This window comes from Heptranchias perlo, chromosome 4 (assembly GCF_035084215.1).
Source record: "Heptranchias perlo isolate sHepPer1 chromosome 4, sHepPer1.hap1, whole genome shotgun sequence".
Classification (NCBI taxonomy): Eukaryota; Metazoa; Chordata; class Chondrichthyes; order Hexanchiformes; family Hexanchidae; genus Heptranchias; species Heptranchias perlo.
Genome location: NC_090328.1, coordinates 54,552,238 through 54,570,332, shown reverse-complemented (window position 1 = coordinate 54,570,332; position 18,095 = coordinate 54,552,238). Strand labels below are relative to the sequence as shown.

Genomic DNA, 18,095 nt, shown 5'->3' with positions numbered 1-18,095 from the left:
TTTTTATTCCTGAAGGGAATGTATATTCATTGGGAATTATGAATTATTTCTTTAAATGTTTGCCATTGCTTATCTACCATCATATCTTTTAATCTACTTTCCCAATTCACCTTAGCCAACTCGCCCCTCGTACCCATGTAATTGGCTTTGTTTAAATTTAAGCCCCTAGTTTTGGACTTAACTACAGCTCTCTCAAACTCAATATGAAATTCTATCATATTATGATCACTCTGCCCTAGATGATCCCTTAACTATAAGATTACTAATTAACCCTGTCTCATTACACAATACTAGGTCTAAAATAGCCTGTTCCTCGACATATTGATCTATAAAACTGTCTTGGATGCATTCTGTGAACTCATCCTCCAAACTACTTTTGCCAATTTGGTTTGCCCAATCTATAAGATTAAAGTTTTACCACGATTATTGCATTACCCTTGTTACATGCTCCTCTAATTTCCTGATTTATACACTGTCCAACACAATAACTACTGTTGCGAGTAGTTTAAAGGCCCCCTAACAGTGTTGTCTGCTCCTTGTTATTTCTTAGCTCCACCCATACTGATTCTACATCCTGATTTTCTGAGCTAAGAACCTCTCTCACTACTGCCTTTATCTCATCCTTTATCAGGGCTAGCCACACCCCGCCTCTTTTCCCATTTTGTCTATTTTTTCTAAAAGTCAAGTACCTGGAATATTTGGTTCCCAACCTTGGTCACCCTGCAATCACATCTCAGTAATGGCTACTAGATCAAACCCATTTATCTCTATGGATGGGCAAGAGAGTTGAGACTGGAAGTGCCAGAAATGGATGACAGTTTCAGCAGCAGGTGGGCTGAGGTAGGGGTGGAGGCGGATGATATTAAGGGGAACAGAGAAACTATTTCCGCTGGTTGGGGATTCTAGGAGTAGGGGGCAAAGTCTAAAAATTAGAGCCAGACCTTTCAGGAGCGAGATTAGAAAACATTTCTACACACAAAGGGTGGTAGAAGTTTGGAACTCTCTTCTGCAAACGGCAATTGATACTAGCTCAATTGCTAAATTTAAATCTGAGATAGATAGCTTTTTGGTAATCAAAGGTATTAAGGGATATGGGCCAAAGGCAGGTATATGGAGTTAGATCACAGATCAGCCATGATCTTATCAAATGGCCTACTCCTGTTCCTATGTTCCTATATTACGGAGGCGGAAGCAAGTGTTCTTTTTGGTTGAGAGGATATGGGGGTCAGAAACTCAGCTCAGGGTCGAATAGGACACCTAGGATGTGAACGGTCTGATTCAGCCTGAGACAATGGCTGGGGAGAGAAATAAAATTAGTCAAGAATTTGTGGTATGGGCCGAAGACGCTAGCTTCAGTCTTACTGACGTTTTTCTGGAGGAAACTGCAGCTCATCCAAGATTGGATGTCGGACCAGCAATCTACCAACACAGAGGCAGTGGAGGGGTCGACAGAGGTGGTGGAGAGGTAGAGCTGGGTATTATTAGTGTACATGTGGAAGCTGATTTCATTTCTGCAGCTGATGTTATCAAGGGGCAGCACGTAGATAAGAGGGAGCCAAGGACAGATTGTTGGGGAACTCTGGAGGCAATGGTGGGATCAGTTGCTATTGCTGGGGATGCTTTGGCTACAATAAGGTGGGCAAGAGTGGCACCAAGCAAAAACAGTCCCATGCGCTCGACAATGGAGGGGAATGGTATGGTTGACCATGTCAAAGGCTGCAGAGAGTTTGAGGAGGGATAATGCACCACGATCACAGTCACAAGAGGGTATATTTGGTTAGAGCTATTTCAGTGTTGTTGTAGGGGCAGAAAGTTGATTGGAGAGATTCAATCAGGGAGTTCCAGGAAAGATGGACACAAATTTGAGGCACAACAACATGTGCAAGGATTGTGAAATGGGAGATTGGATGATAGTTTGTAAGGGCAAAGGGGTCCAGGGTGGGTATTTTTGATGAAGAGGGAGGGGAAAAAAAGGGGTTGAGTGAGTGATCTGGTGATGTATGGGTAAACTAATTGTGCGTTAGATATGCTCATCTGCACCTTATGGACTTGAAGGTACGAAGATGACACCATACCCATGGAAATGACCATGCTGTGATAAGGGCATCCAAGGTCGAGGTGAAGGAGTTGTTCAGCTTAATAATTGCAGAAATATTGTGGCAAATAGAGGGCCAGAGGCCAGCCAGTTGGGAGTTTGGAACAGATGTAGAAGTGAGTGGGATTGGAAAAGGCATAGGGAGGCATTGGGAAATGACAGTTACACAGATGTAGTCAAGGGTGGTTTTGGCAGTGATCGTAATCACTCATGACGTTAGAGAGTAATTCTGCTCATATGTATTTTAAAAAAAATTCAGAAGGGAAGCAACTGATCAGCGTCCTCATGTAGATTAGCAACAGTGAATCACCAGGTCTCTCCTCCTCCCCACCTTTGGACTCATTACTTAAATCTGCTAGTAATTTCTAAATGTCATCAATTTCACAATAAATGCCTCAATTTTTTTATTAAAAAAGTCAAGAAACTGTGCCTTTGAAAGAAACAATTTGACCAATTTTAATGCAGTACATCTGCAATTAAGAACAGACTGCTTTACTTTAGAGATTAAAACCTGGCAGCAAAATGGTAATTTTTCTCCTCTTAACTCAATGTCCTGGAATCACAAATATTTTTTTATTATTTGTTCATGGGATGTGGGCGTCGCTGGCGAGGCCAGCATTTATTGCCCATCCCTAATTGCCCTTGAGAAGGTGGTGGTGAGCCGCCTTCTTGAACCGCTGCAGTCCGTGTGGTGAAGGTTCTCCCACAGTGCTGTTAGGAAGGGAGTTCCAGGATTTTGACCCAGCGACGATGAAGGAATGGCGATATATTTCCAAGTCGGGATGGTGTGAGACTTGGAGGGGAACGTGCAGGTGGTGTTGTTCCCATGTGCCTGCTGCTCTTGTCCTTCTAGGTGGTAGAGGCCACGGGTTTGCGAGGTGCTGTCGAAGAAGCCTTGGCGAGTTGCTGCAGTGCATCCTGTGGATGGTACACACTGCAGCCACTGTGCGCCGGTGGTGAAGGGAGTGAATGTTTCGGGTGGTGGATGGGATGCCAATCAAGCATACTGTTTTGTGCTGGATAGTGTCGAGCTTCTTGAGTGTTGTTGGAGCTGCACTCATCCAGGCAAGTGGAGAGTATTCCATCACACTCCTGACTTGTGCCTTGTAAATGATGGAAAGGCTTTGGGGAGTCAGGAGGTGAGTCACTCGCCGCAGAATACCCAGCCTCTGACCTGCTCTTGTAGCCACAGTATTTATATGGCTGGTCCAGTTAAGTTTCTGGTCAATGGTGACCCCCAGGATGTTGATGGTGGGAGATTCGGCGATGGTAATGCCGTTGAATGTCAAGGGGAGGTGGTCAGACACTCTCTTGTTGGAGATGGTCATTGCCTGGCATTTATCTGGTGCGAATGTTACTTGCCACTTATCAGCCCAAGCCCGGATGTTGTCCAAGTCTTGCTGCATGCAGGTTCGGACTGCTTCATTATTTGAGGGGTTGCGAATGGAACTAAACACTGTGCAATCATCAGCGAACATCCCCATTTCTGACCTTATGATGGAGGGAAGGTCATTGATGAAGCAGCTGAAGATGGTTGGGCCTAGGACACTGCCCTGAGGAACTCCTGCAGCAATGTCCTGGGTCTGAGATGATTGGCCTCCAACAACCACTACCATCTTCCTTTGTGCTAGGTTTGACTCTAGCCACTGGAGAGTTTTCCCCGATTGCCATCGACTTCAATTTTACTAGGGCTACTTGATGCCACACTCTGTCAAATGCGGCCTTGATGTCAAGGGCAGTCACTCTCACCTCACCTCACCTCTGGAATTCAGCTCTCTTGTCCATGTTTGGACCAAGGCTGTAATGAGGTCTGGAGCCAAGTGGTCCTGGCGGAACCCAAACTGAGCATCAGTGAGCAGGTTATTGGTGAGTAAGTGTCGATTGATAGAAATTTCACCAACACCTTCCATCACCATGCTGATGATTGAGAGTAGATGATGGGGCGGTAATTGGCTGGATTGGATTTGTCCTGCTTTTTGTGGACAGGATATACCTGGGCAATTTTCCACATTGTCGGGTAGATGCCAGTGTTGTAGCTGTACTGGAACAGCTTGGCTAGAGGCGCAGCTAGTTCTGGAGCACAAGTCTTCAGCACTACAGCCGGGATGTTGTCGGGGCCCATAGCCTTTGCTGTATCCAGTGCACTCAGCCGTTTCTTGCTATCATGTGGAGTGAATTGAATTGAATTGGCTGAAGACTGGCTTGTGTGACGGTAGGGATATCGGGAGGAGGCCGAGATGGATCATCCACTCCGCCCTTCTGGCTGAAGATACCAGTTAGTTGTTTGTTTGTCCACCACCATTCACGATTGGATGTGGCAGGACTGCAGAGCTTTGATTTGATCCATTGGTTGTGAAATTGCTTAGCTCTGTCTATAGCATGTTGCTTCCGCTGTTTAGCATGCATATAGTCTTGAGTTGTAGCTTCACCAGATTGGCACCTCATTTTTAGGTACGCCTGGTGCTGCTCCTGGCATGCTCTTTTACACTCCTCATTAAACCAGCAAATATGAGTACCACCTTGGATCAGATCAGGGAAAAGATCAATTACATCTCTCTGCTGTCCATTCATCCTTCTATGCGGTCTCCATTCAATTTTGTTTTAAAAAAAGTCCTTCTTTAGCTTGATCACCCACCTCAGATGAGACGGTGGCTTGGTAGTAATACACTGCCCTGCCCTAAGGATCGGCAAGGTGTAAGGAATTTCTCTCTCTTAGCAGGCTGTACGAACACGAACGAACACACACACACCGCCCCCCCCCCCCCCCCCCACCTCGTTTAGGCACTTTACAACCTTCCGGACTCAATAACTTCAGATCATAACCACTGCTCCCATTTTTTCAGTCAGCTAGTCCTGGTAATGGTTCTGCTGCTGCTATTTACAGCTACTCCTGATCAATGTTTTGTTTCTTAACCTGTCCCATTATCACCCTCCTTGCCTTGCACTAACATCCCTTTTGTCATTTAATCACTCTTACCCTCTACCGTATCACAGACCTTCCCTTTTGTTCTTTCCTCCCCTCCCCCCCCATTCCCTGGCTCTGTACTTGCTTAAAAACTTCAACTCTTAACATCTTCCAGTTCTGACTAAAGGTCCTCGACCTGAAACGTTAACACTCTTTCTTTCTGCACAGATGCTGCCTGACTTGCTGAGCTTCTCCAGCATTTTCTGTTTTTATTTCAGATTTCCAGCAGCCGCAGTATTTTGCTTTCGATTTAGTGTGTAAATATATTGTTCATTGGATCTGAGCAATTTATTAAAGACCACCCCTACATAGTACTCTTAGATTTCTGGAATATTTTATTCATGGCAGAGGCAAGATCTGTAGGTTTCAGTCCACCTCCCTGTGCTTTGATTACATTGCACCATCAGCTAGAGACAGCAATGTGACGTGATTGAGATATACATGTATATATTAGCAAATCTCCCACGACACTACTCGCAGTTTTACAAGCACTGTATTATCCTGCTGCTAAAGTGTAGGGGCCTCTTTAAGGTTACAAGATATAATTGTACTTCCATCTTGAAATTAATGCTCATGTCACATCCCTGGCATTGTTGATGTGAAGGTCAATTAAGCAGCTGCAGACTTTGGGGCTCTTATATTAAGTGTGATACAGAAATTTGCATTTGAGTGTGTTTGATATACCTATTTTCAAAATACGAAGCTGTACTGCGTTGAAGCTGGATTCAAGGATTTAATTTCCACCGTTCCACGGTCCACAATACATTTTCACTACTGTGACTAATCCCTTGCTCTTCCTGAGCTTAGTTTATAAGGATTCGGTTTGGACATTTAAATCCTATTTCATTTTAAATTCTTATGTTCCAGTGCTGTGATATTGTCTCCAATTAATACTCTAGCCTTCCTCCCTTTTCTTCCTTCTCTATCCCTCCTGAAGTTTTTATTTCCTTATACTCTGCAATAAAATTTTCCTAGAGAAAGTTTCAAGTCTGGATTTTTGTTTTTGTTGCACATATCCACACATGACAATGAAGTTTTAAAGATGTAGAGGTCCTAAAACCATAATTAAATATCAATTACAAGCATTTACATAAGTGTGTGCATCACACCTTCTATTTTAAATTACTTACATTTTTATTCCCTGCTAGCAATAAAGAAAATGAAGTTTTGTACCTCTAGAAATATTTAAAAGCTAAAGCTAAGGGTAAACAATCATTCTGCCAATTGGTAGTGTTGAGTCATGAAAACAAAAGTAGGAAATGAGATGGACAGGATTACAGTAATTTAAAGTTTATAAGTGATTTAAACTGAAATTACCGTAGTAGGAAATACAATTTTAAAGTAATTTCATTGCATGATTTTACATAAAGATGTGAGCTGTTAAATACTGGGATACATATAATGGGATATTAAATACAAAACTCAGATCTGGACAGCAATTGGCAGAGTTCACTTTTTTCTTCCTCCATGTGACCATCACACGTTATATATTTGGATAACATTCATTTTGGCAAGCATTTGCTCTGGAAAAATAGCAAATGCTTACATTTGAGTGGGGAATACAAATAGCACTAGCAGACTACATCAACATTCATAAAGTCATAGTTTTATGAATTATACGATGATATTTAAAGTGAACACAAACTATATACAAATTAAAGCTACACACTTGATACCATGAACCATAAAAATTCTATAAGGCAAAGGCAATCGAAATTTTACCAAGTAAATGAAAACACTGTAGTAATAAAGCACTACAACTTTAACCACACACAAAGCCAAATTACAATGGTTCTCCTTTTCTTACCACTTAACATTCTTCAGCAGAGATAAATCCATTTAAGAACTGAAGAATTGGGCCGAACCTTATCATCTTCTGACACATTCTATAATACAGAAAATAAGGCTAGCAGCATGAAAAAAATCTTCAACATCATGGAACAAATTTGCTATTTAAAAGTTCAGGTGCTAATCAAATAAAGCAAAATTATGAAAAAACAATTCAACAAATGATCTATTTTCATGTCATCAAGTAACGAGGGAGTTGGAAGAAAAAAGAAAATAAATCCAGTCGTCATTATCATTCACTTTCCTTGCTTAGGCTGGTTTGCCTTGATGCTGTATTGTGTTAGAAGATCATATTCCAAAAGAGGAGAACCATACTGAGAATAGAAAGAGCTTCATTTACATACATTAAAAACCACAAATCATGGGCACTGTTACAATTTTGCAAACATTTCTTGTGATTTTTAAAATGAGATTTTCACCAACTTAGTAGTTTAATCTTAGTAATACAGTGCATTTGATTACAGTGCTTCTAACATGCACTACAGAAATTCATAACTTGTACTTCATGACTATGGACTATTTACCTTACAATGGCATCTTAAACTCCAGGTTTAGGTAGCATTTTGCAACAAAGTGGAATATATAATTCTAGTAATCTGCAGCACAGCAGCGTGCAATGTGTACTGTACTAGAACTGCTCCAAAACCTTTATAGAAGCCAAAGATACCTTCTTCTTTCTTGATTACATTAATGCAGTCTCTCATTCCTTCATACTGAGTGTTAATAGGAAGCACTTCAAACCCATGGTCTGTGTTGTCAATGATGGTGCGGGTTCCCTGAATATGAAGGCGATGAAGTACTGTTTCTAGTGGGTAAACCAAAACATCAGCACAAAGATTTGCAACAAAACTAGCAATAAGTTCGGGGAAGTAAGCATCCAGCACAGTTTGTACAGAACTCGAAGCATCAACTGGGTGATGTGGCGTCTTTCTCCGTAGAAGAAAGAGAATAAATTTCTGGATGATGGCACTGATGATATAATGGAGCACTCCATGTAAGACTGTTGGAAAGACTAAGACTCCAAGAGGGAGCAGGCGCTTGCTGTGAGGGACACCCATTCCCACCAGTCTGCATACACCTTCCTTCACACAATCCAGTATTCCTGGATTGTCTCTTATGATCTCACTCTGGAAATAGGATTGACAACAAGTTAGTCATCCTTAAAATATTAATATGTATAATATTTTATGTTAAATACACCAATATCATTAGGTGAACTTTAAAATGTTTATTTGTAACGCACTACATTTTAACAATTACATTTGGATGAACTGTATAAAGGTTGGAGGGGGAATTTCTACAACCACCAGTAAATAAAACCAAAAGACAATTTAAAAAGCATTAATTATCTTAGTATCCTGCTTGGCAAAACCTCTATAAAGAGGTTGTAAGAAATATTTATTGATCTATATATTAAAAGTTTTGCATTTAGCACACACTTCCTGCATTATGATTTCACTATAGTTTAATCAGGTCCAGCATAACTCCTGGAATTGCTTTAAAACCGAAAGGGGATTAAGAATCTTTCAAAGTAGATAAATCGCCAGGCCTGGATGAAATGTTTCTCTTAACAGCCTGGGATACAAGGGAGAAAATAGCGGAGGCTCTGACCATCATTTTCCAATCCTCCCTGGCTACAGGCGTGGTGCTGAAGGACTGCTAACATTGTACCGTTATTTAAAAAGGGAGAATGGGATAGACCGAGTAATTACAGGCCAGTCAGCCTAACCTCGGTGGTGGGCAAATTATTGGAAACAATTCTGAGGGATAGTATTAATACTCATTTAGAAAGGCACAAATTAATCAAGGACAGTCAGCATGGCTTTGTTAAGGGAAGGTCGTGTCTGACGAACCTGATTGAATTTTTTGGGGAGGTAACAAGGAGGGTCGACGAGGGTAGCGCGTTTGATGTAGTCTACGCGGATTTTAGCAAGGCTTTTGACAAGGTCCCACATGGCAGGCTGGTCAGGAAAGTAAAAGCCCATGGGATCCAAGGTAAAGTAGCAAGTTGGATCCAAAATTGGCTCAGTGACAGGAAGCAGAGGGTAATGGTCGACGGGTATTTTTGTGACTTTTTCCAATGGGGTTCTGCAGGGCTCAGTATGAGGACCCTTGCTTTTTGTGGTATATATCAATGATTTAGACTTAAATGTGGGGAGCATGATTAAGAAGTTTGCAGATGATACAAAAATTGGCCGTGTGGTTGATAGTGAGGAGGAAAGCTGTAGACTGTGGGAAGATATTAATGGACTGGTCAGGTGGGCAGAAAAGTGGTAAATGGAATTCAATTCAGAGAAGTGTGAGGCAATGCATTTGGGGAGGGCAAACAAAACAAGGGAATACACAATAAATGGAAGGAAACTGAGAGGTGTAGAGGAACAAAGGGTCCTTGGAGTGCACGTTCACAGATCCCTGAAGGTAGCAGGACAGGTAGATAAGGCGGTTAAGGCTGCATTTGGGATACTTTCCTTTATTAGCCAAGGCATAGAATGTAAGAGCAGGGAGGTTATGCTAGAACTGTATAAAATACTGGTTAGGCCACAGCTAAAGTACTGCATACAGTTTTGGTCACCACATTACAGGAAAGATGTGATTGCACTAGAGGGTACAGAGGAGATTTGAGAGGATGTTGCCACAGCTGGAGAATTTTAGCTATGAGGAAAGATTGGATAGGCTGGAGTTGTTTTCTTTGGAACAGAGGAGGCTGAGGGGAGATTTAATTGAGGTGTATAAAATTATGAGGGGCCTCGATAGAGTGGATAGGAAAGACCTATTTCCTTTAGCAGAGAGGTCAATAACCAGGGCGCATACTTTTAAAGTAATTGGTAGAAGGATTAGAGGGGAGCTGAGGAGAAATTTTTTCACCCAGAGGGTGGTGGGGGTCTGGAATTCACTGCCTGAAAAGCTGAAAAGGGTGGTAGAGGCAGAAACCCTCATCGCATTTAAAAAGTGCTTGGAGTACACTTAAAGTGCCATAATTTACACGGCTATGGGCCAAGAGCTGGAAAGTGAGATTAGGCTGGATAGCTCTTTTACAGCCAGCAGACATGATGGGCCGAATGGCCTCCTTCAGTGCTGTAAATTTCTATAATTCTATGAAAGGTTTGTAGAGGTTTTACCTTATAGACCTGCAAACACTAGGTGGTGCTGCAGGTACATTTTTCACAAATTTATTAACCTACCAGACAATCTCCTATGAAAATGCATAAAAGAGACTTTTGATATTTTGTTTCATAAGGACAGGAAGATCAAACAGTACCATGGTGAACGTATTATAACCATTATAGGAATATTAAAAAAGCAGTTGCAAATTAGGATAAAATAGCATATTTGCAGGTTTTCATATAATTGCAGATGATTCATAAAAGGAAAATGAGTGAAATATATATCTTATAATAAATGTAATATAGATCTAATGTAATTTTGCAACAAAACTTGTCGATCTTTTAACGTGTACAAATTATTGTATAAAATTTACAAATAGTATTTTTCGTTTTCAATTGAAGTCTGATGTTTATAAGGGTAGGTTCGGGATTAACACTTAACTGATAGCGAGATATGAAACATTACAGGAGGAAAGAAGAAACATAGAAAATAGGAGCAAGAGTAGGCCATTGGGCCCTTCGGGCTTGCTCCGCCATTCAAAATGATCATGGCTAATCGTCTAACTCAGTACCCTGTTCCCGCTTTTCCCCATATCCCTGGATCCCTTCAGCATTAAGAAATATATCTATCTCCTTCTTGAATACATTTAATGACTAGGCCTCCACTGCCTTCTGCAGTAGAGAATTCCACAGGTTCACCACCCTCTGAGTGAAGAAATTTCTCCTCATCTCTGTTCTAAATGGCATACCCCGTATTCTTTTTTTAAAATTCGTTCATGGAATGTGGGCGTTGCTGGCTAGGCCAGCAGTTATTGCCCATTCCTAATTGCCCTTGAGAAGGTGGTGGTGAGCTGCCTTCTTGAACCGCTGTAGTCCATGTGGTGAAGGTTCTCCCACAGTGCTGTTAGGAAGGGAGTTCCAGATTTTGACCCAGCGACGATGAAGGAATGGCGATATATTTCCAAGTCGGGATGGTGTGTGACTTGAAGGGGAACGTGCAGGTGGTGTTGTTCCCATGTGCTTGCTCCTTCTAGGTGGTAGAGGTCACAGGTTTGGGAGATGGTGTAGAAGAAGCCTTGGCAAGTTGCTGCTGTGTATCCTGCGGATGGTTCACACTGCAGCCACAGTGCGCCGGTGGTGAAGGGAGTGAATGTTTAGGGTGGTGGATGGGGTGCCAATCAAGCGGGTTGCTTTGCCCTAGATGGTGTCGGGCTTCTTGAGCGTTGTTGGAGCTGCACTCATCCAGGCAAGTGGAGAGTATTCCATCACACTCCTGACTTGTGCCTTGTAGATGGTGGAAAGGCTTTGGGGAGTCAGGAGGTGAGTCACTCGCCGCAGAATACCCAGCCTCTGACCTGCTCTTGTAGCCACAGTTTTAAGTGGCTGGTCCAGTTAAGTTTCTGGTCAGTGGTGACCCCCAGTGTTGATTGTGGAGGATTCGGCAATGGTAATGCCGTTGAATGTCAAGGGGAGGTGGTTAGACTCTCTCTTGTTGGAGATGGTCATTGCCTGGCACTTGTCTGGCTTGAATGTTACTTGCCACTTATCAGCCCAAGCCTGGATGTTGTCCAGGTCTTGCTGCATGCGGACACGGACTGCTTCATTATTAGAGGGGTTGCAAATGATTCCTGAGACTGTGACCCCTGGTTCTGGACTCCACAGTCATCGGGAACATTCTCCCTGCATCTAGTCTGTCTAGTCCAGTTAGAATTTTTTATGTTTCGATGAGATCACCTCTCATACTTCTAAACTCTAATGAATATAGGCCTAGTTGACCCAATCTCTCCTCATACATCAGTCCTGCCATCCCAGGAATCAGTCTGGTAAACCTTCATTGCACTCCCTCCATGGCAAGGCCATCCTTCCTCAGATAAGGAGACCAAAACTGCACACAATACTCCAGATGTGGCCTCACCAAGGCCCTGTATAACTGCAGTAAGACATCCCTGCTCCTGTACTCAAATCCTCTTGCAATGAAGGCCAACATACCATTTGTCTTCCTAACTGCTTGCTGCACCTGAATGCTCACTTTCAGCAACTGGTGTACAAGGACACCCAGGTCTCGTTGCAGCTCCCCTTTTCCCAATCTATCCCCATTCAGATAATAATCTGCCTTTCTGTTTTTACAACCAAATTGGATAACCTCACATTTATCCACGTTATACTGCATCTGCCTTGTTCTTGTCCACTCACCCACATCTAAATCACATTGGAGCCTCTTTGCATCCTCCTCACAACTCACATTCCACCCCAGCTTTGTGTCGTCTGCAAACTTGGAAATGTTACATTTAGTTCCCTCATCCAAATCATTTATATATATTGTGAATAGCTGGGGCCCAAGCACTGATCCCTGCGGTACACCACTAATCACTGCCTGCCACCCGGAAAAAGACCAGTTTATTCTGTTTCCTGTCTGTCAACCAATTCTCAATCCATGCCAGTATATTCCCCCCCAATCCCGTGTGCTTTAATTTTGCACACTAACCTCTTGTGTGGGACCTTATCAAAAGCCTTCTGAAAATCCAAATACACCACATCCACTGGTTCTCCCCTATCTATTCTACTAGTTACATCTTCAAAAAACTCCAGTAGATTTGTTAAGCATGATTTCCCTTTCATAAACCTATGCTGACTTTGTCCAATCCCGTTAATGCCTTCCAAGTGTTCTGTTATCACGTCTTTTATAATACACACTAGCATTTTCCCCACTACTGGTGTTAGGCTAACTGGTCTGTAATTCCCTATTTTTTCTCTCCCTCCTTTTTTAAATAATGGGTTTACATTTGCCACCCTCCAATCTGTAGGAACTGTTCGAGTCTATAGAAGTTTGGAAGATGACCACCAATGCATCCACTATTTCCAAGGTCACTTCCTTTAGTACTCTGGGATGTAGATTATCAGGCCCTGGGGATTTGTCAGCCTTTAGAACCATTAATGTCCCTAGCACTATTATTTTTTTACTAATACTGATTTCCTTCAGTTCCTCCCTCTCACTAGGCCCTGGGTTCCCTAACTTTTCTGGGAGGTTAATTGTGTCTTCCTTTGTGAAGACAGAACCAAAGTATGTGTTTAATTGTTCTGGCATTTCTTTGTTCCCCATTATAATTTCCCCCATTTCTGACTGTAAGGGACCTACATTTGTCTTCACTAATCTTTTTCTCTTGACATATGTTCCCTGCTAGTTTACTCTCACTCTATTTTTCCCCCTCTTAATTAATCTCTTTGTCCTCCTTTGCTGAATTCTGAACTGCTCCCAATCCTCAGGCTTGCCACTTTTTCTGGCAATTTTATATGTCTCCTCTTTGGATCTAATACTATCCCTAATTTCTTTTGTGAGCCATCTTTCCTGTTTTACTTTTGCACCAGACAGGAATGAATAATTGTTGGAATTCCTGCACACATTCTTTAAATATTAGCCATTGCCTATCCACTCCACCGTCATCCCTTTTAGTAAAGTTCCCCAATATATCATAGCCAACTTGCACCTCATACTTTCATAATTTCCTTTATTTAGATTCAGGACCATAGTTTCGGATTCAACTACTTCACTCTCCATCTTAATGAGGAATTCTATCATGTTATGGTCGCTCTTCCCTCAGGGACCCCGCACAACAAGATTGCTAATTAATCCTTTCTCATTGCACAATACCCAGTCTAGGATCGCCTGTTCTCTGGTTGGTTCCTCAACGTATTGGTCGAGCAAACCATCACGTACACACTCCAGGAATTCCTCCCCCACAGTATTAATGCTAATTTGGTTTTACTAATCTATATGTAGATTAAAGTCACCCATGATTATAGTTGTACCCTTCTTGCATGCGTCTCTAATTTCCTGTTTAATGCCCTCCCCTACATCTCCACTGCTGCTTGGGGGCCAAAAACAACCCCCACCAACGTTTTCAGCTCCTTGGTGTTTCTTAGCTCCACCCAGATTCCACATCGTGATTTTCCGAGCCAATATCCTTCCTCACTATTGCATTGATTTCCTCCTTTACTAACAACGCTACCCCACCTTCTTTCCCTTTTTGCCTGTCCTTCCTAAATAAATATTGAATACCCCTGGATGTTCAGTTCCCATCCTTGGTCACCCTGCAGCCATGTCTCCGTAATAGCAACTATATCATAACCGTTAATATCTATCTGCGCTGTTAATTCATCTACATCATTGCGAATGCTCTGCGTATTTAGACACAATGGGCCCGATTTTAGCAGGGCTGCGGGTTCTCGGCGGATGGGCTAGTGGGCGCGTGGGTAACACGCCCGGTGAAATTAGTGGGTTTCCCGCGCGATCGTAGCAGGCAAACCACTGATTGGATTCACTTACCTGCTCCTCCGGGTTCCCCATTGCTGATCTGCGCGTCGGGCGGGCTGCACATGCGCAGTAAGATCTGTCAGCTGGAAGCGCTCTATTTAAAGGGGCAGTCCTCCACTGACAGATGCTGCAACCAATAGCAAAGATGACTGCATGGAGCAGCCCAGGGGGAAGGCTGCTCCCAGTTTAATGATGCCTCACCCCAGGTATCAATACATGGGGTGAGGAGGAGGGGGAGGACAGAGATCTTCCACCCGGCGGGCGGGAGGAAGCGGGCCGCCTCCGCCACCAGGAAGGTCTGGCTCGAGGTGGCAGAGGGGGTCACCTGCGCCACCAACATATCGCCCACCTGCACACAGTGCAGGAGGCGGTCCAATGACCTCAGTAGGTCAGCCACAGTGAGTACACGTAGTCTTTCCCCTACACTCTGTCTGCCACATCACTGCCCCCACCCCACATCTCCTTCGGCACTGCCAACACTACTCTGTCACATCACCCCTCATACCCACTCAAACCCCATCCTCATCTTACCTGCACCTACTCACCTCGCCAGTACTCACCCCGCCACTACCACGCAACCCAATCCTCATACAATCTCATGGCTCTATCCCATAATCACCCTCTCGTGCATCTCTCTCACGGCCAGCCTCACTCAACCTGCCACCACCTGTGCTGCAGCCACAGGGCATGCATCACATATGTGCAGTAGGAAGCATAAGGCAAATGTGTCGTGAGCATGAAGGGGATGCACAAGGGTGTTTGAGGGTTCGTCATGGTTGTTACTTATATTGAATGTCAGAACAACTCACATCACACATTATATTGGCACCACTACTGCCATGTCTTCGCGAATCCTGTCCGGTTTGTGCAATAATGCCCGCTCCTGGGTATCACTGAGGACCCACCACTGATGCCACCCATTGTGTCACTGCAGAGTGGGTGTAGGTGTATTTGCAGGGCTCTTCTGCGCTGACGACTGAGAGACATCGGCGATGTCCCCGGTTGCACCCTGGAAGGCTGCGGAGGAGAAGTTTGGGAGGGTAGTGGTGACTTTGACAGCGACAGGTAGGAAGATGGTGCACGGGCCAGCCAGGAGCAGCTCGGCATGAAAGAGGCTGCAGATGTCCACGGCTACATGTCGAGTGACTCTGAGCCTCCGTGTGCACTGCTGCTCAGAGAGGTCCAGGAGGCTGAGCCTCGGTCTGTGGAACCTGTGGCGAGGGTAGTGCCCTCCGCGACGCATCTCTCTCTGCGGTAGGCCTCCCTCCTGCTGTACAGGTGGATGTGTCACAGCACTCTGTTGTGGAGCTCCACGTGTCAGAGGTGGACAGCGTGGATGGCGAGGCTGGTGATGCTGTTCGCCCTCCGAGGGGGTCATGACTGCAGCTATGGCGGCCCCCATCCGCAAGATGTACATCTGAGGGGGTCCGCAAGGTAGGTACATGTCTCCGGACCCCGGGGTAAGTGTGCAGGTTGGTGACTTTGACCGTCAGGAGGAGGGTGGTGGAGGCCAAACTTTGTCCCGAGTGACAGAGTGGCCTCCTGCAATGGGTGAGGGTCTCCCCCCACACCTGTCAAATGGACCTTTGCAGCTGCCACAGGCTGACAGCTGCAACACGTCCATTCGAGCTGGGAGTGTTTCCCCCAGTGTGGGAAACAGTCCCATGTTGTTCAAAAATCCCACATAGTCCCTTAATCAGGTCAGTTAATGACCTGAAATACCTAACTAAATATTGTCAAATGGCATCCCGCTGGCTTTAATTGCCTGCGGGATTCCCACCAGCGGGGGCTGCGCACGCGCGCACGCCGGCGCGTCAGCGGGGAACCCGGGATCGAGGTGGGATCCGGTCCCGCTCCTGGATTTCCCGATTTTCGGGGCCCCCCCCGCCGAGAACGCATCCGATAGCGGGTGGTAAAATCGAGCCCAATGCCTTTAGACTTGTCTTTTTAAGATTGCTCATCATCTTAGTATTATTTTGCACTATGGCCCTATTTGTTTTTCGCCCTAGTTTTCTCCGCCATCCACTATTGCTTCTTCCCTTTCTGTCTTTTGTTTCTATGCTTGTTTCCCCCTCCTCTGTCTCCTTGCTCAGGTCGCCATCCCCCGCCATTCTAGTTTAAACCTTCCCCAACAGCACTAGCAAACATCTCCACGAGGACTTCGGTCCCGGTGGAAACAACTGCACTCTGGACAGCTTGGTGGAAGCAAGCTTGAGAAAGGTATAGTGGCGAGTGGGTGGTAAAAGCTCAGTGATTGGTAAGTGTTGAAAAGTTTCAGAAGGAAAGTTAGGATGTTAGAGAATTTGGTGCTGGTGAGTGCATGTTATTGGCATCAGGTCCAAGCAGGAAAGAGGGGCTGTTCTACTGAAGTGAATGCTGAGCACAAAACATAGTGAAGGTAAACATAATAGATAATTGGGGATGGGAGTTTAAAGAAGTTATATATTGTTTTTGTAAAGCTCCACACGTCAGTAGGTCAAAAAAGAGTGCAGCAATTAAAAAAAGGAACAAACCACTGGCAGCGGGACTGAAAAATTCACTGCAACTCCCAATGTTTGTATGAAATCTTGTGTGGAGCAAGACTAAAAGATTATATACCCAAGTCTCTGGAGTGAGACTTGAACCCACAGCCTTCTGACAGAAGCAAAATTCATACCACTGAGCCAAGGCTGGCACAAAATAAAATGAAATGAATATCTTCTGGAGAAAGACTGTTGAGAGACTTTTATGGATTATTTCATAAAATACAGAAAGGGACATTTTAAATAGAACAGAGTGCTTTTGGTTATGGTTGAGGCCTTGAAGTGATGTGCTAGTTTTAGTAAGTATCACAAAGTGAAGGCAACATTATTAGAGGAACTCCAGCCACACCCTACCTGGAAACTTGAAGGAAGGCAGGCGAGGGAAGGAAGGAAGGAAGGCAGGCGAGGGAAGGAAGGAAGGAAGGCAGGCGAGGGAAGGAAGGAAGGCAGGCAGGCGAGGGAAGGAAGGAAGGCAGGCAGGCGAGGGAAGGAAGGAAGGAAGGCAGGCGAGGGAAGGAAGGAAGGAAGGAAGGCAGGCGAGGGAAGGAAGGAAGGCAGGCGAGGGAAGGAAGGAAGGAAGGCAGGCGAGGGAAGGAAGGAAGGAAGGCAGGCGAGGGAAGGAAGGAAGGAAGGCAGGCGAGGGAAGGAAGGAAGGAAGGCAGGCGAGGGAAGGAAGGAAGGCAGGCGAGGGAAGGAAGGAAGGAAGGCAGGCGAGGGAAGGAAGGAAGGAAGGCAGGCGAGGGAAGGAAGGAAGGAAGGCAGGCGAGGGAAGGAAGGAAGGAAGGCGAGGGAAGGAAGGAAGGAAGGAAGGCAGGCGAGGGAAGGAAGGAAGGCAGGCGAGGGAAGGAAGGAAGGCAGGCGAGGGAAGGAAGGAAGGCAGGCGAGGGAAGGAAGGAAGGCAGGCGAGGGAAGGAAGGAAGGCAGGCGAGGGAAGGAAGGAAGGCAGGCGAGGGAAGGAAGGAAGGAAGGAAGGCAGGCGAGGGAAGGAAGGAAGGCAGGCGAGGGAAGGAAGGAAGGAAGGCAGGCGAGGGAAGGAAGGAAGGAAGGCAGGCGAGGGAAGGAAGGAAGGAAGGCAGGCGAGGGAAGGAAGGAAGGAAGGAAGGAAGGAAGGAAGGAAGGAAGGAAGGAAGGAAGGAAGGCAGGCGAGGGAAGGAAGGAAGGAAGGCAGGCGAGGGAAGGAAGGAAGGCAGGCAGGCGAGGGAAGGAAGGAAGGCAGGCAGGCGAGGGAAGGAAGGAAGGCAGGCAGGCG

General features: G+C 44.9%; 1 protein-coding gene across 1 annotated transcript in view; it reads right to left on the bottom strand.

Annotated features, from left to right (window-relative positions):
• Window positions 1-5,779: 5,779 nt before the first annotated feature.
• Window positions 5,780-18,095, bottom strand: part of slc25a46 (solute carrier family 25 member 46) — a 64,508-nt gene continuing 52,192 nt past the window's right edge. The window contains exon 8 of the mRNA XM_067982946.1: window positions 5,780-8,035. Within this exon, the coding sequence (XP_067839047.1) occupies window positions 7,460-8,035 (576 nt within the window). The 3' untranslated portion in view covers window positions 5,780-7,459. The remainder of the gene's footprint in view (window positions 8,036-18,095) is intronic.